This window comes from Calypte anna, chromosome 4A (assembly GCF_003957555.1).
Source record: "Calypte anna isolate BGI_N300 chromosome 4A, bCalAnn1_v1.p, whole genome shotgun sequence".
Lineage (NCBI taxonomy): Eukaryota > Metazoa > Chordata > Aves > Apodiformes > Trochilidae > Calypte > Calypte anna.
In genome coordinates, this window is record NC_044248.1 from 7,124,144 (window position 1) to 7,147,396 (window position 23,253).

The 23,253-nt window shown below is 39.7% G+C and overlaps 2 protein-coding genes across 3 annotated transcripts; both read left to right on the forward strand.

Annotated features, from left to right (window-relative positions):
- The first annotated feature begins 502 nt into the window (after positions 1–502).
- On the forward strand, positions 503–4,783 carry CLRN2 (clarin 2). The gene is made up of 3 exons (XM_008495610.2): positions 503–755; positions 3,930–4,109; positions 4,518–4,783. The coding sequence occupies exons 1-3, from the start codon at positions 503–505 to the stop codon at positions 4,781–4,783; spliced, it is 699 nt and encodes a 232-aa protein (XP_008493832.2).
- Positions 4,784–7,645: 2,862 nt separating this feature from the next.
- LAP3 (leucine aminopeptidase 3) lies at positions 7,646–22,851 on the forward strand. Of its 2 annotated transcripts, XM_030449701.1 has the most exons (13): positions 7,698–7,878; positions 8,857–8,972; positions 9,319–9,373; positions 11,011–11,116; positions 12,184–12,343; positions 15,650–15,811; positions 16,813–16,971; positions 17,687–17,811; positions 18,889–18,977; positions 19,891–19,993; positions 21,683–21,762; positions 22,422–22,534; positions 22,641–22,851. In XM_030449701.1, the coding sequence occupies exons 1-13, from the start codon at positions 7,768–7,770 to the stop codon at positions 22,837–22,839; spliced, it is 1,578 nt and encodes a 525-aa protein (XP_030305561.1). In that variant the 5' UTR covers positions 7,698–7,767; the 3' UTR covers positions 22,840–22,851. The 2 variants fall into 2 exon arrangements, with proteins under 2 accessions (XP_030305562.1, XP_030305561.1); XM_030449702.1 differs by lacking the exon at positions 8,857–8,972 and having other exon boundaries at positions 7,646–7,878.
- Positions 22,852–23,253: the final 402 nt, after the last annotated feature.

A 23,253-nucleotide genomic window follows, 5' to 3' on the forward strand; every position in this document is an offset into this window, starting at 1 on the left:
GGCAGGGTGGGGGTAAACCTCGAGAGGAGGCAGCTGGGCAGGGCTGAGATGCCAGCAAAATCCTGTCGCCAAATTACGTTTTGTTTGTTTGGTTGGTTGGTTTTTTCCCCGGTGTTTCGCCTCTCGCAGACCCAGGTTTTTAATAATCTAAAAAGCAGGCTTCTCCTAATTTTAGTCCCACGAGCTTTAAGAACTTGTTGTCATTTGAGAAGGACAATTAAACAATGACACATTAGCCAGGCGCTAGGTGTAGGATTACTCTCTGCAGGAACACATCACCGCGCTACAGGGTAATGAAGCCTTGCAACCATCTCAAGATGTTGTCGCAACAGAACGCGTTTTTTGGCCTTGATTTTTAACGGAGTTTAATTCCCGGAGCTTCAAAATACAATGAGATGTATTTCGAAATGCCTGCTAGTTGCTTGTGGGTTTCCAAGCGTGATTAAAAATGTGCCTGATTGCTGCAGAAAGGCCTCGGAGATGATGCCTTGAAACCACGAGGATGCCTGGCTGTTTTAAAAAGACTTTATGTGCCTTGGCTTCTCTCATAAGCTTTGTGTCTTCTGTCTTGATTGTTGTTGCAATGGGGACCCCAAAGTGGATGACTGGAAAGATCCTTTGCAAAACAGGAGCTGATTTGGTCAATGCCACAGATCCAGAGCTGGTCAAGTTCATTGGAGAAATTTATTATGGACTCTTCAGGGGTGGCAAAATACGGCAGTGTGGGTTGGGAGGGCGGCGTTCCAAATTCACAAGTAAGTACAATTTTGGTTCAGTCTTTAGTTTAACATACAGTTCATCTTTAAAAGCACTCCACTCTTTCCATTTACAGAACTTAGAGAATGGAGATTATTATTATTAAAATTATGTTTGTGGCTGACTTGTGGTCTTCATGGTTTGGGATCTGAGTGTGAATGTAAAATCCCTGTAATTTCAGGATAGCTTTTTTTCTTCCAGTGGTGTTCTATGATCTTGGAATCAAGATGGGGAAAAATAATGCCTAAGGGCCTGATTGAGGGTTTCCTTCTAGTCTTTCTATGCCAAGTATTGCTCTGCAATCTCATTGTGCTTCCGTCCTTGCCTTCTCTGTTGAACACCTTTTTGGTATACTTCTCCTTTAAGAAGTATAAATCTATTTAGCTTGCCACATTTCTGTATTTTTCTAGCTGTTCTAATGCAGTTGTCTGCATAGCAGATACTCATAACATTATTAGCATGTTGAAAAAAAAAATTTGCATTCTTTTCTGGTAACTTTGGAGACAAAAAAATTGCTTGAGCTCTTGAAGTTGTAGAAACTCTTATCATGTGTTCCTTTTAACTTAAAAGATTTTCTTCAGATCTCAAAAGCACTGAGACTTGATCTGGACTCTGATGATTTCCAGTTTTCACACATGCTTGGCTGTAAAGAAAATGGTATTTTGCATTAAAGATTTTTAGCTCAGCCTGCAGGTCTACAGCAACTTCAACCAATATGAGCTGAAGCTACTACAGTCTCACTACAGCTCCCTGGCTGTAGAAATGCTATCCTGACCCACCCTTTGCAATGGCTCTGGTAGTTGTTGTGGTGAGGTAGTTCAGGAAGTTAAGCTGGCCAAAACATCAACCTATTAAATAAATAAATAGATAAAGCAAGAGAAAAAAACCCAAAAAACAAAAAAACAAATTAGTTTCCCATAGGAGATGACTCCCAGCCCTTTCACCAGCTTTCTTGCCCACAGGAGTGGATGCATTCAAGGACCTTCAGATCCTTCTTGAATTGTGAGGCCCAGAACTGCAGAGGTGTGAAGCTGCACTAGTGCTAAATACAGAGGGACAATCAGTGCTTCTGGCTGGCTGCCCATCATGGGTTTGATGCACCCCAGGGTGATGTTTGCCCTCTTGGCTGCCAAAGGGTTCATATTGAGTCTGCTGCCAACCAGCAGCCCCAGAGCCCTTTCTGCAGGACTCTCCTGTCCCTCCTCTAATAATTTATACTTGGGGCTGGTGTTACTGTCACAGGTGCAGAATCCAGCACTTCAGCTTGTCCCACTAATGACTGCCCACTGCTCCAATCTATCTAGATCCTTCTGCAAGGCATCTTGTCCCTGAAGAGGTTTAATAGCACCTCCCAGCTTGATATCATCAGCAAACCTGCTAATGGTGCATTCAACTTCTGCATCCAGATAATTGATAAATACATGGGACAGAACTGATCCTAGGATTGAGCCCTGAGGAACACCACTGAAGGCTTTGGTGGCCAGGTAGATGTAGCCTCATTGACTACAACCCTTTGAGCCCTGACATTTACCCAGTTAGGCAAGGAAGATTGTTTCTGGCTTCCCATTTCTCATATATACTCATGACTCCCTTTTACTTCCCTCTTTTATTCTTGTTGGAGTCTCTTCTGTAACTCCCATATATACCAGACTCAACTGGAATCCCAGAATGAGTTACCAAAAAGGTAGAACTGTCAAATTGTGGATTTTTGTGTAGCATTTGCACAGGATGAAGGTTTATACATAATCTACTAGAATTCATGTCATGTCAAGACAAGAGGGCAGGGTCTTAAGTTGTGCCAGGGGAGGTTTAGGTTGGATATTAGAAAGAATTTCTTTATGGAGAGGGTGATCAGACATTGGAATGGGCTGCCCAGGGAAGTAGTGGATTCTCCATCCCTGGAGATATTTAAAAAGAGACTGGATGTGGCACTCAGTGCCATGGGCTGGGAACTGCAGCAGGAGTGGATCAAGGGTTGGACTTGATGATCTCTGAGGTCCCTTCCAACCCAGCCAATTCTATGATTCTATGATTCTATATTGTACACCTGAAATTCACTGTGACATCTGCCAGTTACTGCTGCCTACTTTTTATGTGTCTTGCTTGGATTCATTTTCAGTTATGCAGCATAGGAAGCACTCTATTTATTTGTCTATAATACACCTTTCTTTTAGTAACTTTTTATTCACTGCAGCTAGTTCATCCAAACACATGAGTGTGCAGTGCTATGCTACCTGAAGTGCTGTCCTTCATCAGCTCCTGTTTTAAGGTTCTTCTTAATCAGCTTCTTGCTTTCCTGTCAGTGTCACCTACAATTCCCTCCTCACATTTCTTCTGATTCTTTTACTAATGGGTAGCAGGATAAACTGAATACTCAGTTCCCTGTACCTGGCCAATTTGACCCTCCAACAAAGTAACTCTGGCTGTGAAGACAAGAAGAAAGCTACTGCTCTGGAAAGACAGGGGAGACAGGAGCTGCTGAGGAAGAGCTCATGCCTAGAGCAGACCATGAGCACTTCACCTAAAGCCCCCCAGCTGCAATACTTCACAAGCATCTGGCAGATGTAACTAAAACACTGCCAGGAAGCCAGAAGAGCATCAAGGGGAAATAAATAAACACTAGATGAGAATCCAAGAATGGAATCTGAGAGCAGAAATCAGTGGGATTAGCATGAAATCAGAGTAGATTTCTCTACGGCCAGTATTAAAAAGAGGGAGAGAGAAAGAAGAATAAGATGAGAAAGGAGTGATACTATTTTAGGCAGCAAGTGGATGGATGAGGAAAGTAGGACTATCAGACTTCAAATGGATGAGATTAAGAGTATGGGACAAAAATGGGAAGCTTAAGAAAAGGAGTTTGGGATGGAGAGCAGAGGTGAAAAGGAGACAGAAAAGAATGCAGCAGATAACAGCAGCAGAGAAAAATTAACTAGTTAAAACAGGACTTAAGCTTGAAGTTCACATAACCTGTGTAAAGGATTATTATTCATGGTCTGTCTGACACAGTGACAAATAAGAGTCATGAATGAAAAATGAAAATGTGTGTAACTACTTGACCCACTTGCCTCTGTAAAAAATTAACCAAGTATAATTTAAGTTTCTAGCACCATCACAGTGTGATGTTTACTGTTATTAAGAGAAAATACACACTGAATTATTTTTTTTCTTGCCAGTTTTCCCACACATGGTGAAAAAGCTGAACACAGGCCTGCATGTGATGATTATCATGTTCCTCTGTGTGGCCATTTGCTTTTCTCTGGTCAGTTTTGGATTCTGCATTCTTAATGCAATAAAAGTTCCTTACCGGGCTATTAAAGGCCCAGCAGGAATATGCCTTTGGAACTTCCTTGCAGGTAAAATCATTTACAAATATTTTTCATTATTTATATTCTTGAAAAATGTTAAAAGTTCTTTCTCTTGCCTTGCTAAGTATCTCCTTGTATTAAATACTTGTGAATAAAATGAAGTTAGCAGTGAATCCTCATCCATCAATCTCAGCTATTGTGTCTCGTCAGTTTTTTACAGGAGCTGCAAATGCCAGTTGTGAGACTCCATCTCATGGATAAAATGACTTTATTCCAAATGCCAGAGTGATGTTTGTCCATACAGTTAAACACTAAGCACTCTGAAGGTGTCAAAGCCATGCCTAAGTCTGTCCTTCTTCTGTGCAGTGCTCGTTGTACTGAAGTAGCCTTTCTGAAGCACAACCAGAATGTCCTGTTTTGACAACAACAGTGAATATTTCTTTCATTTTGTTGCAGGAGGATTTATTGCACTTGCAGTCACCAGCTTCATGGCTGCTGTGAGACTTCATCACCTCACGGAAAGAATTGCCAATTTTCGGGAAAATGTCTTTAAATTTGTTATCTTAGAAGAACGTTTTGAAGACTGTTTTTGGCTTTGTGTGGCAGGTGCCACAGCACATGCAGTAAATTTGCTGCTAATTCTCATAAGTGGGATTAATTTCCCTAAAATCAAGACTAAAACAGAAGAAGCAAATGTTACAGCAGAAGATATCATGTACTAGTAAATCTACACAAAACTACCTTGTCAAGTGATCTGTCATGAGAGAAACTTTTTCTTTGCACCTCAGCTTTTGATTCGGGTGGACAATTTTGGTATAAACATGAGTAAAGATGTCACTTGTGAAAATATGCAGTATTTTTAAGGTCAGCCTACAATACCAGCAATTAACATGTGTGGGAAAGTGGGAAAAATAAATGCTACATCTATAATTATTCTTAAAGCTGACAAATATCTGCAGTGAATATATGGTGTTGGCAGTTTTTTAGAAAATTCACATTTAGAAAATAAGGTGAAATATGATTTCAGCTAAACCAAGTGTCTTTGTTTTAGAAAAAAAAAAATAAAATACATGTATCACAAATCTTTGATAACATAAGGTTATTTCAGAACAGAAAGAATGCACATTTGCCAATTAGTTTCAAAGAATTACCTGGAAAATGTTGAGAGGGCCATATGAGGTATGTTTGATCATGTTATACTGCATTGAAAAAGAAGACTTTATTGTCTGTGAGGCTAAAGTCAGGGGGAAGCACAGGCTAAGTATGTGTGAAATGTTTTTAAAAGAGAACGTATCCAACCCCAGGGAGTAAAGCAGTGGAAAAAAGAAAAGCTCATGGGATGCTAGCAGATGATGAAAAAAAAATATTAGCTGCAAGTTCAGGTTTGACTGCAGCTTCTGAAGTAGAGTAGAGAGAATCTAATAGTGCTTTTATATTACCTTAGATTAGATTATTAATAATAATCTGACAGATTAATGGTCTTCAGAAATCCTGTCAATTCTCGTGTCTATCTGAAATCACATAAAAGTGATGATGAATCAGTGTTAAAATGATTAAAAATAGTTAAACGTGTGAAAAAGTTATTTTGTTAGAAAATACCATAATTCTGACAGGCATTCACTAATTCTTGGGCCACCACTAATGGATATTACCAAGAAGATAACATGCCATTAAGCATCTCATTTTTAGAATTTGCCTGCTATAGTAAGCACATAACCTATTAGCAAGAGAACCTGCACACAACTGAAGAATGTCTTTGAATTAATAAAAGACATTATAATCTAAATTAGAGAAATTATGTTGCAGTTGGTTACTCTTCATCAGACCACTAGGTCATGTAACTATTCTTGTGAAAAACTCTTTGAAAACAATAGCAACTTTTTTGAGAAAAGGAATTTAAAGTGTTTTAAGAACTTGTCAGGTTATTAAAAAAAAAAACACACTTCTTTTTTTTTAATTTGAAAAAACTATTCACAGAACTAGTATTGTAAGGGTCAAGTGTTTTCACGGGTGTCTAAAACCATCTTTTATTTAACCAAAATACTAGTGCAGCACACTCAGTAAAGAAAGTTGCTAAAACAAGTTGATACTGAACATGCTTGATGATTAGGACACTTACTTAGATGTTTAAATAAGGACATATAACCCATCTTAAGCCTATGAGTTTAATAACTTTGACCCAAATACTTATTTCTATGCTTTTTTTACTTTGTTTTCATCTGAAGACAATGAAAACAGATGTTTTATGCTCTAAATTACTATTTCATTTGGTATTCTTAGAAAACCAATGTTGCAGTTGTAAAAGTCTTCAGTTTAGAGAACTGAAGACAACTTCATATACCCTGAAAATACTTCATTTGTACACAGAGAATATACAGAAGCTCCATGCAGGATGCAGAGCAGCTGTATTCGTCTAAGAACTACACTTGTGTCTAAGAGCCTCTCCAAAATAAATGAAGCTAAACTCTAATCACCGCTTTGATTCCTTCAACATTATGGTTTAGTGTTTAAAAATGTAATTTTAGAAGATAAAATGGATGCAATTGGGCTCAGTCCCTGTCTCTGGGTGTCACTGTCCTAAATAAGCTGCCTTACCCCTCTCCATACCACTTAATGGGAAAAAGGGGTTAGATGAGAACTGGAATATAGTCAGAGAAGAACAGGCCCAGCTTCCCTTCTTCATTGTGTTCTGCTGACCTAAGAGTGCAAGTTCAGTTGCAGATGCCTGGAAAAGCAAATTGTTACACACACAGTGCCATGAAATGTCAGCTTCTCATATATAGCAGTGAATTACTTAGAATCTATGTTTCACTTTTCTGAAAAAAAAAACCCAAACCAAACCACAGGGACAAAACCAAATAAACAAAAAATTGTCCATCACTTGACATGGAACTCAGTGCATGTCCAGTGCCACTGAAACTGGCTTTTGATAGTGCTGATACAACAAATGCCAGCAAACTCCAAACAGTTATTTTCCATACAGTGCTTTTGCTATAGGCAGGATTCTACATCTGACATTAGACTAATTACCCAGTATCCAGGTGTCAATTTTCCTAATAAAATATAACCACAGTCTTCCTCATCGGTCTATCCTTTTTATTATATATTTTTAGAATTCTTATTACATAATTTTTTTCCTTTTATATATATTTCTATCTATCTATATTTCACTCTAGTACTGTTAATGCTTCTTTAATTAATGCTTTCTTTCAGAACCCGACCAACTCTTCCTAGGCAAGAAATGCTGACATTAGACAAATAAGCCACCATCCTCCATGGAACACAATGCTAGCTCCTTGGGTTTTGCATTTGCAGTAAAGTTTCGATTATTTTTTCCCAAGCCGCTTATATTTTAATCTTCCCCACGCAAATTTAACACGCCGGATGCCTACCAGGGCTGGCTGTTTTTTTGTTAAAGCCTGTGATAACCCCACAAAGCGCTGTCCCACCTTCAGCAGGACGTGCCAACACTCACCTACAGCATCTACCACCAGAGGGGAAAACACCCTCATCCCTTTCCCCGGTGACCCCGCACCCCCAACCCCGTACCCGCCCCTTCTCCGTGCGGGCACCGCCCCGCCCGGCTCCCGGTGATGACGCCGCAGCGCGCCGGGGTCAGGGGGTGGCAGGGCGGCTTCCTGCCTGGTCCCTGCCTGTCTCCTGCCTATTTCCTGCCTGCTTCCTGGTTGGAACCTGCCTCTTGGCCATGCTGCTGCCCTGGGTGCGGAGGGTGTCTGCGCGCCGCCTGTGCCGGGCTCTCCCCTTGGCCGGCAGCATCCCCCCGCAAGGATCCTCTCCGCGGGGCTACAGCGGGAAGGTGAGGGGCGGCGAGCGGATCTTCCCGCCTAGCGGGGTGAAAAGGGGCAGGAGGAGGGGGGAGCAAGGGTGTCCCTTCCTCCTGCTCATGGCTGAGTGTGCCCGGTTCTGCCCCTTTCACCCCCTCCCCGGCATCTCGCTGTCCTGCCGAGGCGGAAGGGAGGGATGCGGCCCCCGGCGTTCCCCCTGGATGCACCTGGCTGGAGAGCTGCACTGGTTGCGGGGGGTGGGGGGGGAAAGCTCTTTTGTACTTACAGATTGACAGAGTTTTTGTCTCGACCTCTTGAGCAAAATGATGGTGACTTTAGTTATGCTGTATCTCATTTCTTTTTCACGCTTAGAAGTAGCTGTAGAAGTTTATCTTGGTTTGCCAAGTGTTTGTTCAATTCATACAACTCTCTCCCTATACATACTATACATTCTCTACTAATACCTGAGGTTGGAGGGAGGTGGGTGCTGACCTCTCAAGTAAATAACGATGGGAGGAGAGGAAATGCCCTGAAGCTGCACCAGGGGGATTTAGACAAGATATCAGGAAGAATTTCTTTACTAAAAGAGCAGTCAGGTACTGGAAGGGGATGCCCAGGGAGTCACCATCCCTGGAGTATTTAAAAACTGTGTAGATGTGGCACTTCATGCTCTAGAGGGCATGGGGATACAGATATTGATAAATATGTTTTATTTATTTTATGGGGAGGACGGGAGGCGTGCTGACAGCAATCATGATCTTAGAGGTCTTTTCCAGTTGTGACTTATTCTGTGATTCTGTGAAATGAATTTTGTAAAAAGAGACAACATGGAGTCATGGAATCATAGAATGGTTTGGGTTGAAAGTGACCTTAAAGTTCATCTTGTTCCAACCCCCTTGTGTCTGTAGGGAAACATCTGCAGCAGTAGCAACACCTTTAACAACGTGCTCATGTTTTGGAAGGGTCTCTAAATGTCATGTTGTTTACATTAATGCACATCATTTTTTTAGGGTCTTGTGCTGGGAATCTACTCAAGTGAAAAGGAGGGAGGTGCTGCCCAGTTCACTACTGCAGGAGATGCTTTTGATAGACTTGTGTCCGGAAAGCTGAGAGAACTTCTGTCCTTGTAAGTGTGTGGTAAACTTCTGAAATGGATTGAAGTACCTACAAACACCAGTAAGAATATTCTCTCTGATCATTATTAGTGTTTGTGTCTGTACCACTTCTCAGGCTGGTATTTGCTTCTACCAGGCCAAGCAGTTTGGAGGGGAGCTCCTGTGGGAAAATGCATCCCTTGAGGAAACAGGTGAGACACTCCTGGGGAGTGTCCTTTTTGGTCAGTCAGCACCAAGCCAAGTGTCTCAGTATAATGTTGAGGAGCACTGTGTGATTGTGGAGTGAAAATAGTACTGTAAGATTAATCACCAATAAGGACTTCTAGTTGAAAGACTTGTTTTCTATGTGTGTCCTAGGTCTGGGCCACCATTGAAGAAAGGCAAAACACGCATATTCCATGGTTTGCATCAGGTATGAGCTTTGGATTTTAGTGTGTGGTTTGCCTCTATATCTGATTGTAAGCAGAGTTCACTGCTGTGATTGTATAAATGCTCTGCTGCTCTTCCCCCTCCTCTCACCCCTCAACAAGAGATGTGGTTCTTATCTGAACCTCCTGTTCTGTGCTTCTCACGCTTGCACGGCTTTTTGCACAATCCTGCACTCCCCCCCACCCTGCTGGAAAGTGAGGTGCTATGCTCTGAATAACTGATTATTGAGTGGGCTGAAGCACAACAGGGTTTGGAGCAGACTTCTAATGTGCTTTCTGTGCTCAAGATGAGTGAGCACATAAGTGTGTTCAGGTATTTGCAAAAACCTTCTCTAACACAAGGGTAGTCCCACCACAGGCTTTAATGAAAATCACGTGCTCTGAAAGCAAGATGTGGGACTGTTCTTCAAGCAAGACTTTTGTCTGAGCAGACATAATGTATGGGATTCATCTGCTTAAATTTAGGCTTTTGGCACCATTTGAGAAGTGCCGATACATCTAATGTACATAGATGGAGCTGGCAAATATGGTACAATTTGGTGCTTTGTTGGAGCAGTAGAGAGAGACTAGGCAGACATGTAATAGGACACCAGGTGTCCCTGTATAAATGAGTCTTATGTTAGGGCTATTTCAATTATTTTAAATAAATCAATTTGGAGTGAGTATTACCTACCATGTGTAAATTTCTGTGCAGGGTTCCCAGACAGATGACACCAGACTTGGTAGCAAGGCTCTCAGAAACTTCATGGATGTTGAGTCCACTGAAGGTCCCATTATCCCAGTTCTGCATACAGGATGAGTAGCAAATCTGTGCAAGAGAAGGCAATAGAATTTGGCCTTATGCCTCTTCTGAGTGTGTAAAATAATATTTTTAAAAAAATGTTAATATGAATCACTCATCTTCTGGAAAGCTAATATTAGTTTCATCATCTTGTGTACCAAAACACTGTACTGTAGCAGTTTGAAAGCTGGTTGTTAGGATCTGACAGAGCCTAACTTAATTTTTCTCATTTTTCTTGAGAGCAGTGGAAGATCTGTTCACATATATGGCCTTATACAAATTTGACTTCATTCTTAATCTTTGTTATTTCTTCCTGTTTGCCTTCCACTCACAGCTTGTAAGGCAAGCATTTAGTCTGCACAGCTAGATTGCTTTCCAGGGGCTGTGTACCTCTGTGCAGCTTTGGTTTATTACCTGACAAAGATGCCAGCGTGGCTCCTGAGCTCAGCTGATGGGTTCAGCCTTTAAAATTATTTTGTTTCCTTGAACAAAGTACTGTGCCAAAGAAGGATACAAGTCTCCAGCTCAGCCCTGGCTTTTTTTGTTGCAATTGGAAATTTGAAACAGCTTTCAAAGAACTTTTTGACTTGCCCTGAGAAGTATAGAGTTTGTTTGTTGGGTATAAAGCTCTGTGTGCTGCAGTACATGTTATTAACTGTGAACTGGACAACAGAACAACTGATTGCATGCCTGGGGCAAATGACTCTGCAAGACCTTGGTACTCTACTGGCACTCTTAGCTTACAAATGTGCATATCATAGAGACAATTCTGGATGTATTTTAATGCTGTGCTTGGTTTGACTGGGAAGGTAAATCCATCTGTGTGTTGGCTTCATCTAGGACTTTCCAAGTGTCATTGTAGTTGGCTTGGGTAAGAAGAATGCTGGAATAAATGACCAAGAAAACTGGAATGAAGGCAAAGAAAATATTCGTGCAGCTGTTGCAGGTTAACTATTTTTAAATTTTTTTAAGTGTTTTGTCTATAGAACTACTGCAGTGGTACAGCATGTTCCACTTTTGAAGAGTTGAGTCTTTAGAAAAAATGCAGAACCTACTGCATGGTTTGGTAAATGCCTTTACTGCTCACTGATACTCATCAAGTTTTTCCATAGCAAGGAAGGAGTTATAGGGCACGTAAATCAATCTACAAACAGGTAACTCCAGTTATTTATACCAAATAACTTTCCTTAAAAGTGTGATATTGAAAAGGCACTTGCATAATTACTATTTTCAAGCCAGACAGCATCACTAACTCACCTTATGGTCACACTGTACTTAACTATGCATATATATGTATGTTTGTCACTTCATTTTTAACCGAGATATTTGTTAAAAACTGGTATCTTTCACACTAGTGTGATTCAGTATGTTACCTATTGTAGGCAGAGGAGGCCTCTCTGTCCTAAGGGTAACTGTTGCACCTAAGTGTGTAAAACAAGAATAAAAAGAGTCCTCACTGCAGACTGTCTGAGGTAATCTGAGACTGGAAGTCAGTCCTGCATGTGTGACAGCTCTGTCTTCAGAGTGTTAGCCCGTGTTGTCTCACTAGCTGCCAAAATTTCATTAAATTACTTGGGTACCAAATAGAACTTATGAAATACTTTTGTTGTTGTTGTTGTATGAACTCATTTGAAAGAAAAGAGCAATTATATATTAGCAAAAAACTAAGCAAGCTTCTGTTATCTGTAAATAGTTGTAATCGATAGCATAGCAGCATGAGAGAGCTTTTCTTTGGTACTGAGTGAGCTTAAAAGAATCAGAACAACTGTGAACTTGACTTTTTATTCTTGTGAAATATCTTAATCATTACAATTAATTGAGTGGCATTTTCAGTCACAGTATGGTAATTACCATTTTTAGGTATTGATTCTTTTTAATTGATTTACCTCTAAACTCAGGTATCTCAAGTTTACATTTTTTTTTTCCCTTGAAATGTTATGTTGATCATCTCTGATGCCCATTTTGCTGTTATGTGCAACACTCAGCCTACTCATTCTGTACTGTTTTTTTCAGTTGGTTGCAGACAAATCCAAGATCTGGAGATGCCTTGTGTTGAAGTTGACCCCTGTGGAGATGCTCAAGCAGCTGCAGAAGGTGCTGTCCTTGGGTTGCATGAATATAATGAGCTCAAGCAAAAAAAGAAACCTGGAGTTACTCCTCAGCTTCATGGAAGGTGATGGCAAAGGGAAAGCTGACCTATTTATTTATCTGGTTGTTTATTTATAAAACTGTGTGCATGCTTGTGTAGTAGAAAAACATAAAACTGAGAGGACAGAGGTAGCAGTAGTATCCCCCTTAGCTTCTACTCCTTTGAATTTCTGGAATTATTTTATGTCTCAAGTGTATTTATAGTGCCATGCTCTGAGGTTAAGGGTAGATATAAATGCTGCTTCATGGAAAAGAAGGCTTGGGATGAAAATAAAAGGAAAAAAAATGACTTGGAGGATAGTTGTGGTGTTGATACTTCATGCCAAAATTGTGGAGCAGAGGTATTTCAAACTCCATTAATGCAGAAATCCTTTTGAGAATCAGGAAATGCTAACTGACAGCAGACAATGTTGTGATGGATACATTCTAAATAGTTAATTTATTATATTTTCAGAGAATATAATGCAAGAAGAGAAGCTTGAGTGCTTCTGGATTCTAAATAAACATCACTGTTGTTTGAGAGTAGAAAGTAATATCAGAGCTTTTGGTTCCAGAACAAAGTTTTATTAATCCCCTACTACTCTATCAGAGGTGAATTTGGACTCTTCATGTAGAATATTTTGTCATGCAGAGAAGTATTTCCCACACATATTTTATACAGAAACAAGTCTTTCCTTACAAGGAAGTTGGTGAAATAAAACCTCTGAAGTGAAGCACGTCTTGCTAAGCTACATGGCAACACTTCCCATTTTGTAATACAGCAGGTAGTTTGTGACCTAATTATATTTCTATTTATATTAAATAAACATCTCCTGAAAACAGTATATGGTCCTATGAACCCTAACGCCACTGGAAGTAATTTTTGTATATAATAATTCAGGTTGGAAAGGACTTCTGGAGGTCATCTAGTCCAGCTCCAGCTTGGATTAGGGATAACATGGAAGTTATATACAACCTTATCAGGTTGATCCAGCCTTTGTCTAGTCCAGTGTTGAATATTTCATGAGATGGAAATTCCACAGCCTCACTGGGGCATCTGTTTTAGTAACTAGGCTCTTGCTGCATTTCTTCTTTCTTTCTTTCTGCCTTCTGGCATTTTCCCATGTCAAATTTTGAGCCTGTTGTCTCTTACCCTCTTACTGTGCAGCTCTGAGATGTGTCTGTCTTCATCTTCTCTATAAATTCTGTATTTAAGTGTAGAGGAAAGACTGCAATTAGATTTTTCCTAAACTTTTCTTCTCTAGGTGAAACAAACCCAGTTCTCTTAGCTTCTCCTCAGATGCCATGTACCCCAGCTCCCTGCCCCTCTTAGGGCTCTTCCTATGGACTTTCTCCAGTTTATCTATATTCCTTTTGCTTCAGGAACTCAAAAGTGGACCTAGATAGATGCAACCTCACAAATGCCAAGGAAGTGAATAATTATTTCCCTTAACATGCTGGCTGTGCTGTAATCCAACCCTTGCAGTACAAGGCTGGCCTTTGTCACCACAGGAATGCATTGCTTACTCCTGTTCAAGCTCTCCATTAGGATCCCTTGGTTCTTTTCTGCAGCTTTGCTTTCTGCCTGGTCAGTGTCCAGCCTGAGGGTTGCACAGGGGTGTTCTGTGCCAGATAGAAGAATTGTCACCAGCCTTTGTTAAACTTCATGGTGTTACCTTTGGTATATTTCCCCAGCTTGTCGAGGTCCCTGTGAATGGGGAACCTGTCCTCCCTATTCCAGCTGCTCCCTGCAATGTGATGGTGTCCATGAACCTCTGAGGGTACATTTAATTGTCCAAGTTGTTGATGAAGGTATCAGCATCAGTATCAACCCTTGAGGAACACCACACATAACTATCTGCCAGCTAGATTGTTCAACTCTTGTCTGCTCTCTTCTGAGCCCAACAGTTCTTATAGGTTTTTTCACCCATTTTGTAGCCTACCCCTCATTTTCATGTTTTCTCAAGTTGTCTGCAAGGATTCTACATGAAAAGCTTGCTAAAGCCAAGATAAATGACATGCGCTTTGATCCTCTGTGCCAACCCTCTAAATAAAGTCAAGTTGGTCAGGCATGATTTACCCCAAATATTTAATGACTGTTCCCAGTGACCATCTTGTGCTTCAGGCACCTGGAAATGCTTCTAAGGTGACTTTCTCAATGAAATTTTAGGGGATTAGTCTACAATAAATGGTTTGTAGCTCCCTATATCCTCCTTGCCATTCTTAAAGATAAGGACTTGCTGTTTTCCAGTAATCAGAGACCACATCAAGCAGAGACCAGGTTTGCAAGGATACCAGCTGGCTCCCTCAACACCTTCAGATACACACTACCTCTTACCAAGGACTTATGTGTGTCTGCTTCTGTAAGGAAACCTAAGTTTATCTTCCCTTGCTGTGTGTAGTACCTTTCTTTCCCAAGCTGTTAAAAAGCAGAAAGAACTGGGGAATCTGGAAGCAGATCTTAATAACTATTAAGACTGAAGCAAAGCAGGCATTGAGAACTTCTCTTGTTGGCATTTGCAGTGGGTCAGCATTATCCCTGACCTTTTTGCTTATGATGTGCCTGTTGAAGTTCTCTTGTTGCCTTTCACACTTCTTGCCAGTTTCAGTGTCAGATGAGATCTGGCTTCTTAATTCTATCCTTCCATATCCAGACAATGTTTCTGTATTCCTCCTAAATTCCTTCTCCACTGTGTAGCTCTTCTTAGAGATGGAATCCAGCTTAATGCTGTCATATCTTTTAAAGCAAATAAGCCTTTCAGTTCTGTTTCAGTAAAATGAAAGGTTTTGGAATGATAGTGTTGCGAAGTACCCAGAGAGACATCCCCTAGGCTCTTCGAATGTTTCCTCTGTCGTTCATTAGTGAAATGCCTTGAGTGCTCTGTGAACTGAGATCCAAATTCCACTCTTATCACAGAATCATATTCCAGTAAAGTGAAAAACAGAATTGGAGGCTTCCTATGGTAAATAAAAACTTTCAGGGCTGCTATAATTAATGCGATTACAAATTCTGAAGCGATACTAAACCTTGTGCTTAAGGATTTAAGTCAATCTCTAACTAGCAAGGATTAGGACAAGACCAAATATATTAGACAGATAATTCTACATCTCTCTGCTCCAGGATTCTTCTAGCATTCTGTGAAGCATTTGGCACTGACTAGAAGCAGAGACAAGCTACTAGACTAGATTTACCTTGGATATTATCCTAAATTCCTCGTAGTAAGATTACTCTGACATTCCGAAGTGCCCTAAGTTAATGACACTGCATTTTCAAACAGGAGAGAACAGATGGATGCTGACAACATCTTACTTTTGCAAATGTTTCTGATCCTGATTATTTTATGGTGTTTAGTGCTGAAAGTGAGGCCTGGCAAAAGGGTGTTGTCTACGCTGAGGGTCAGAACCTCGCTCGGTACCTCATGGAGGCTCCAGCTAATTATATAACTCCATCCAAATTTGCTGAATACATGGAACAGAAGCTCAGAAGTTTCAGCAATGTGAAGGTGCATATAAGGTAAGTTCCATTTAAATGATTCCTCTGCGGGGTAAGATAATCTCCAGGCTATTCAAATATGCCCTGTGCCACTCCGCCACTTCAAAGACAAAAGCAGGGGAAGCATTTGGAGAGGAGAGGTGCCCAGACTGAAACTGCTCTCAGCATTACCTGAGCTTCTAGTTATAGAGGAAGCAAGAGACTGTGACACAGTGAAATGCTTGACTGTCAATTAGTCATGCAGCCAATTACAGCTTAATTGACATCTGCTGTGAAAGAGGGAGCCTAATGAAGAGTCAGTGAATAGAGGGCAAGTACTAGGTACCTTTTTTCTAATGCCTTTTGTTTTCTTCTCCACTGGGTTTTATACATACCTTTGGGGTTTTTTGTTCAGATGTGGTAATTAAACATCCTCTTATTGCTGCTACTGTTGAGGCTTTTTTTTTTTTAATTAAAAATGTTGATTTGGAGTTGTAAAAGCCCTTGCAGTTGAATTTGCACAGCTAATGCTTCTTGCCTCAGCATTTCTAGTTACTGCAAATACTGGAGACTGTTTTCTTGAAAAGCAGAAGGCTCAGGGAAATAAACTTTGCCTATAGTTAACCATCTAGATACCAGAAAGCTAAAGTGTAACCTTCTGCTTATATTGTTACTCCATATGCCTTCAGAGACTACAGCCTGATGGGTAAGTGGAAGTTTAATGAGTTTGATGCAGAAAATGTAGAGCAGTTCTTGTTTGTTTTGTTTTTTGCAGTAGAGCAGTTATTTGTTTGTTTTAAAGAAGGCAAGGCAAAAAGCAAGCAGCAACCCTGAGGTGCTATTTTTCTGTTTCACCAAAAAAAAAAAAGTACTTCTGGTTCAATGTAAAGTGATGGTTCCCAAAATAACTCAGTAAAATTAAATTGTTTGTGTATAAACCTTCAAGAATTGTGATCTCTTAAATGAAAGCTTTAAAATCACCATAGTTTAAGTGTGCAAATACAACAAAAAAATTAATGAAAAAACCATTTTTTCCACTCCAGGCCAGAGTCTTGGATAGCAACACAACAGATGGGAGCATTCCTGAGTGTAGCTAAGGGTTCAGCTGAACCTCCCATCTTCCTAGAGATTCACTATTCAGGTGGTGCTAATACAAATGACTCCCCACTGGTATTTGTAGGAAAAGGAGTTACATTTGACAGGTATGTATGCTAATATTTTCATGAATAAGGGGGTAAAAAGCCTTTCTGCTACTTATGTTCAACTGGGAGATGCTTTTTCTTTATTCAGCTTATCTTTCAATGCTGTTTCAGTGACCTTGCCCTACAAGGCAGACTGTGCTGCCTTCTCTGGGGAGAAAAAAATGGTTGGAGGAAGTAGAAATAGATATGCTCTTGTCTTGTAAGGGGAAAATGGAAATTCGGGGGGGAAAAAACAAACAGTTTCCTACTTTTTTCTGGCTTTTGGTCTGAAAGGAAGAATTCCCATGTTTGTAATTGCAGTATGTCACTGGATATCTAGATTATGCTTAAGGAAAGAGAAAAAATTTTGTTCATTGCAGCAGTTCCTTATAGCTGCTTTTCCTGTCATATAACTACTGAAGAACTGATCATTCTATTCCCCTTCCACACACTGATCTTACCAAGTGTGCTATTTTGTTCTGGTTTTGTGCTCTTTGCTATTATGAAGACCACTGAGTTAGTCTGGTGCAGATTACCTGGATTTTTACAGCATCCTAATTACGAGGAAATAATTCAGGCACATACTTAATCTGAAATCAAACCCCACATACCTTGTTCTCAGTATGCCTGGTAGGAGAAAACATTTACTGATACTTGGTGCTAAAACATACAGATGGACAGAATATTATCAATGCATGCAACTTTTTTTGGATGATAGTTGTTGTGTTTATTCCAGTGGTGGCATTTCACTGAAGCCATCATCAGGCATGGATGCAATGAGAGCAGATATGGGAGGGGCAGCCACTATCTGCTCAGCCATTGTGACAGCAGCAGCTTTAAATCTGCCTCTTAACATAATTGGTAAGTATGGTTGTGTAATTGTCAAAAAGCAGTCTCATAAAATCAAGGTTTTTAGATTGAGTAGTTTTCAAGTATCAGCACTGGGAAGTCTTACAAAAATATGGGGGACTTTTGCAAACACTTGTCTAAACTTCCATTTTCACTTGCCTATCAAAAATGACTGTCTTTGCTTAAATAAAATATTTCAATGCTAAATTAAGATTTTGAAGGCATGATTTTTAGATCTTATGTGAGAAGTGATTGTCAGTAGGTTTGTTTTGAACATTTTTTTTAGAAGTTCTGATCCTTTGTTACAAGAAGGAATGTGGTTATCTGTAAAAGCAATTAAAAATGACACGGAGCTAGCTGAGCCACCGGCATGAGTGTTTGCCACAGCTGAACAGGAAGAGGGCTCAGCTTCTTTTTTCTTAAGTGAATATCTCAGCAAAAATCTAAAACAAATGAACAAAAATCCCAGCCTGCTGATACTATTTGAAATATGAGAAATACTTACATTTTTCTGCATAAGTGTTGCACACCTTCAATTAAATGAGCTGATTCAGGAACATTGGCAAGACCGAATTTCTGGTGATACATAATCCTCTCTAGGATAAATACTGTGTTTGAAAACCTTTACTTTCAGGGAATTGTTTAGTCACTTTTGTACTTCAACCAGTAGAGGGCAGCGAAACCCACAGCCTCACGTTCCTGTCCTACATCAGTGGAACAAAAGGCTGTGTACATAATCCCTGGGAAAAGTAGTGGTCCACAATTCGCTTATTCCTTGTGCCAGAAAAATGTGGGTTTTTCTAGGAATGCTGGGGAAAACCCATTATAGTTGAACTTTTGACAATGACCTTTTTTGCTCATCTCTATTTGCTCTTTTTATGGTCGGGGTTCTATGGTAAGTCCTTGAACACTACTCACTGTTTGTTTGCAATGAGCAGAGAACCAGGAACATTTAGATTGGAGTATGAATTCAATATGAAACTAGTACTGTTTTCTTAAAGAGGTGATTTGGGGGGTTTCTCTGAGTGTTGTTTCTTCATCTTTTCTGAGAAAGAGATTAATAATGCATCTTTTTTTCTTCTCTCTGAGGCTTGGCACCCCTCTGCGAAAATATGCCCAGTGGTAAAGCAAACAAGCCTGGGGATGTAGTAAGAGCCAAAAATGGAAAAACAATACAGGTACACGTGTGAAACTTGGATTTTTGAATACTTCTGGTAAATTTGTTTAATCAAATCACATTAATGCAGTTATGTGTTTGAAAAAAAACCTTTAAAAAATAAGCTGTGAAAGTGTGCTGTTTTAAAAAATTATGAAGCATGTTATTGATTGGAAATTGCTGTAATAGGATTCTTTTAAATATTAAAGTAGATTGAAGAGATTAGACATGTTTTATACATTTCTAGGAAGAGCTAAAAAGTATGGTCATTGACTGACTGTGGTAGAAAATCCTGTTTGAGCACAAGAGATTATTAAAATGCTTATAAATATAGGTCCTCAGTCAGAATGAATAACATATCAGTTGCTCCCAGCAGACCCTTGAGGACACTTCTGTACTATCTGGAGTAAGATGTAAGATTATTAGCTTGCCACTGGCATAACCAAGGGGTTCACCCTACCAAGCTGCTCTGTACAATCAGAACTCTTGCATCATAGGAGCTGTTGGTAAAAAGGAGCCTGCCAAACCCAGACCCAAATTCTGTATTTCATATTGAATCCAAACTGTTCTGTACTTGTCTTGTGGATTAAATGGTGCTGAAACTTAGTTGTGCTGTAGACCACTGATTTAATGCAGAAGTAGATGGCTTAACCAATATCTGTATTTCTGTGATTCTGCCACCTTTGGCTTGCTGAATCTTTCAGTTGAAAGATGGATGTAGCCTCAGCTACAGCTGTGCTGTTATTTTATAAACATATCAGTAGTGTAGTTTTTCTTTTTTTTTTAGTTCATTGTGGGTAAATTTTGATTACCTGAAAGGCCATAGCAGTGCATTCACAATCTGACAGCTATTTAAGATGATATATTAGAAGCAAGTCTGTGAAAGGGATGTTTTCAGTAGTTAACCTGTTTTTTTTCTAATTTTGCACCTGAAGGTAGATAACACAGATGCAGAGGGAAGACTGCTGTTAGCTGATGCTCTCTGTTATGCTCACAATTTTAATGCAAGAGCTATTGTGAATGCTGCAACACTGACAGGTAAGCAATCTCCCTTCCCTGCTCATTCTGCCAGTCAGCTCTTTGTTACTCTCATTAATTGGGCTGTGGAGCAGTTGTACTATAAAGCTCACCTGAATTTGAAAGCAACTGAGATGATTTTAGTAGGACAACAGCTGGCATAGCTGTTGCTCTGACAAACTGTACAGCTGCACTGTGTCTCCAGGAATGGAGGGGGTGTTGGCATTCAGGGTACCCACTCAGCAATCCAGATGAAGTTGGGCCAGCCCAGCTGAGCTGGAGCTAAGAAGATCAAGAAAACCTAGGTAGACTTTGATTTTTCTAATGCAATTTCCCAGTGCTTCCATTTCAGAATCAAGCCCTTCCATCTCCCAGAGCTGTGTGATGCAGAGATACTGGCATGGTGTGGAAAAATCCTGCCAGGTCCATAAGGCACTTGCCATTCTGGTGCCAAAATATCTGCTTTGTGAGCAGCTTCCAGAGTGCCTGAGCCAGCACCAGTTCTTCCATTCAGTCAGCTAGCTCAGGTCTCCATGGGTCTAAACAGTAGAACAGGAGAGTCATTATCATCTTCCCAAGAATTCATTTGACTGAAGTATCTCTTAGGTGGTGTTTGCATATTTTCAGGCAGAATAAAATGGGCTTTAGTGGTTTCTATCCCCATGAGTGAGGTTGTAATTTTAAATTTACAGCCAGCAACATGTATGCATCTCATGAGCTGCAGCAACTGCTGTCATGGGTGAAGTGACTGTAGCTGAAGTGAGCAAACATGGAAGAGTAGCTGAGACAGGAGTCCACTGTGCTGCTTTATCCATTAAGCAAAGAATTCTCTTTATAATTGTCTCTGGAGGTCCCTTTCCAGCCCCTAACATTCTGTGTTCTGTACTAGTGCTTTAAAATGTATTCCATCAATTTTACCAGTTCAGATGCTGTGGCAAATTTCAGTAGACAGAAATGAAGCTGATTTTTAAGATCATTGGCTTGTATAAAAGTATTCCCATACAGAGGGCATGATAGAAGGAGTTTACTCCCATTACAGATTATTCTGTGTTTGGGATCCTTGGGCACCAAGCAGGAAGGAGGAGAGCTCCTGTAGAAATTTCTGTGATGTAACATTTTGTGAAACTACTTTTTTCCTATTTTTTTTTAAAATCCCATTTTGAATTGAGTGGTGGCATTAGAGAAGCAGTTCTGTGGCACCAAATAAATAAGTATGTAATCCCTCTGCTTTAGGCATGATTTAATATTTAGATGAGGATTATTTTCACTTAAAGTAAATTCACATATGCTGTACCAAAATCAATGCAAGTGAAATTTCCAGAAGGGGAAATATCAGCTGGAAAACTGTGGGAGTCTATAAACTGGAAAAAGTCCACTCCATTTTTTTTTTAAGACACTGTCATTGCTGAATATATCGTATTGGACATCATTGACTAAGAAACAACACTAAGAAACAAAGCTGAAAACATAAAATTTAGTTTCATTATACAGAATATATTTTTATGAATTATTGTCCTATTATATAAATGCTTTAACAACATTTACATTTTTAAAAAAGCAGCTGTGCTACAGTCTTTAGTTATTGCAGACGTTGGAAACTACTGATAATGGGAATTAAAAATGACAAGTTCTGTGAGGAGTTAAGATGCAGAGGAGTAGCTCAGCTCCATCTTTGCCTTTGTTGTATAATGTTGAAAGTATTTTTTTTAGGTGCCATGGATGTTGCATTGGGGTCTGCTGCAACTGGAGTGTTCACAAACTCATCTTGGCTTTGGAATCACCTCTATGAAGTAGGACATCTGCATTAATTATTAAATCATAATAATTCAATAATAGCTGCTGTTGAAAAGTGCCTTACTCAAAGTCTTTATGCAAATCTAAATGGTATGTTATTACATCTCAATATCCTAGAATGGTGTTAGTACTGTATTTAATTGAAAATAATTACTTTTGACTATTAATTACTAGCCCTTTAGTGAAGTTCAATATCACACAGCAAACAGCATCCACATCATCTCAGGGATCTGCATCTTCTGATAATTTACTGCATATGCATAAGCTCTGGACTACTACTGACAGTAATTAGTTCATGTTAAAAAGATAATTGATCTTGCTTAACCACACTGGTGCAGACATTCAGAGAGTTCTAATGATTGTCTGAAGCATGATGGCTCAAGGAGTCTTTGAAGGGAAGGAAATTGAAAACTGAAGAAATCCAGTCTTTAGATTTTGCTTTTAGACTAACACTAACATACCTAACAACAGGATTCAGCGGTTTGGTTTGCAATGTATTTCCAAATACTGAATCGGGCTGAAGATTTTTAGACTGATCAAAGCTAAACAAAAATAATCATGTGTGATCGAGGGGCTTGTAAATGCAGTTATAAAAAAATAAGGAACAGAAAAAATAGAGAAAAATTTGCAAAAACTTTCACTGCTTCTTTTTCAGGCCAGCATTTTGACAGGAGACAGAGTTTGGAGAATGCCTCTTTTTGAGCATTACACAAAACAAGTAACAGACTGTCCTCTTGCAGATCTGAGTAACATTGGAAAGTACAGCAGGTGAGATGTACCAATACCCTTCATGTGCCCCCTTCTTTCAGTGTGTATTTGTTTAATGTTTGTGCTGTTGGTGTTGCTTTAGAAACAACTTTTCTGCTTCCCACAGAGCTGGAGGAGCATGCACAGCTGCTGCATTCCTGAAGGAATTTGTGACTGCCTCTCACTGGGCTCATTTAGATATAGCTGGTGTGATGTCAAATAAGGATGAGGTCCCCTACCTTCGAAAAGGCATGGCAGGGAGACCTACAAGAACACTGGTAGAGTTTGCAGCTCGATTAAGTCAAGACAGTCACAATACCAAATAAAATACTTATTCTAAAATCACCCAGCCTGCCTTAAGAAAAAAAAAACTTCTTATGCTTGGGACATTCGTTTATGAATAATACTTATTTTCACTATGTCAATAAAATACAAAGGCTTTTTATAAACCATTACATGGGTAAGAACATTTCACCTTTGAGATTTGTCATCCCATATCATGCAGTTTTAAAGAAAAAAAAAATCTTCTCTTTGAGCTATTGAGATCAATTCAGTACCTAAACGTGATGATGGAAAACACATGAACTCGTCTTTTTATATGTAAATTATTACAAACAATAAATCCCTTATTTGTGTGGGTGTTTTGATTGAGAGAGAATTAACAGCAGAGGGAGGTCACAGCTGTGCTTCAGTTTTGGGTGACTCATAGGTGATGCATAAGGTTAACTGCAAAGTTGCTT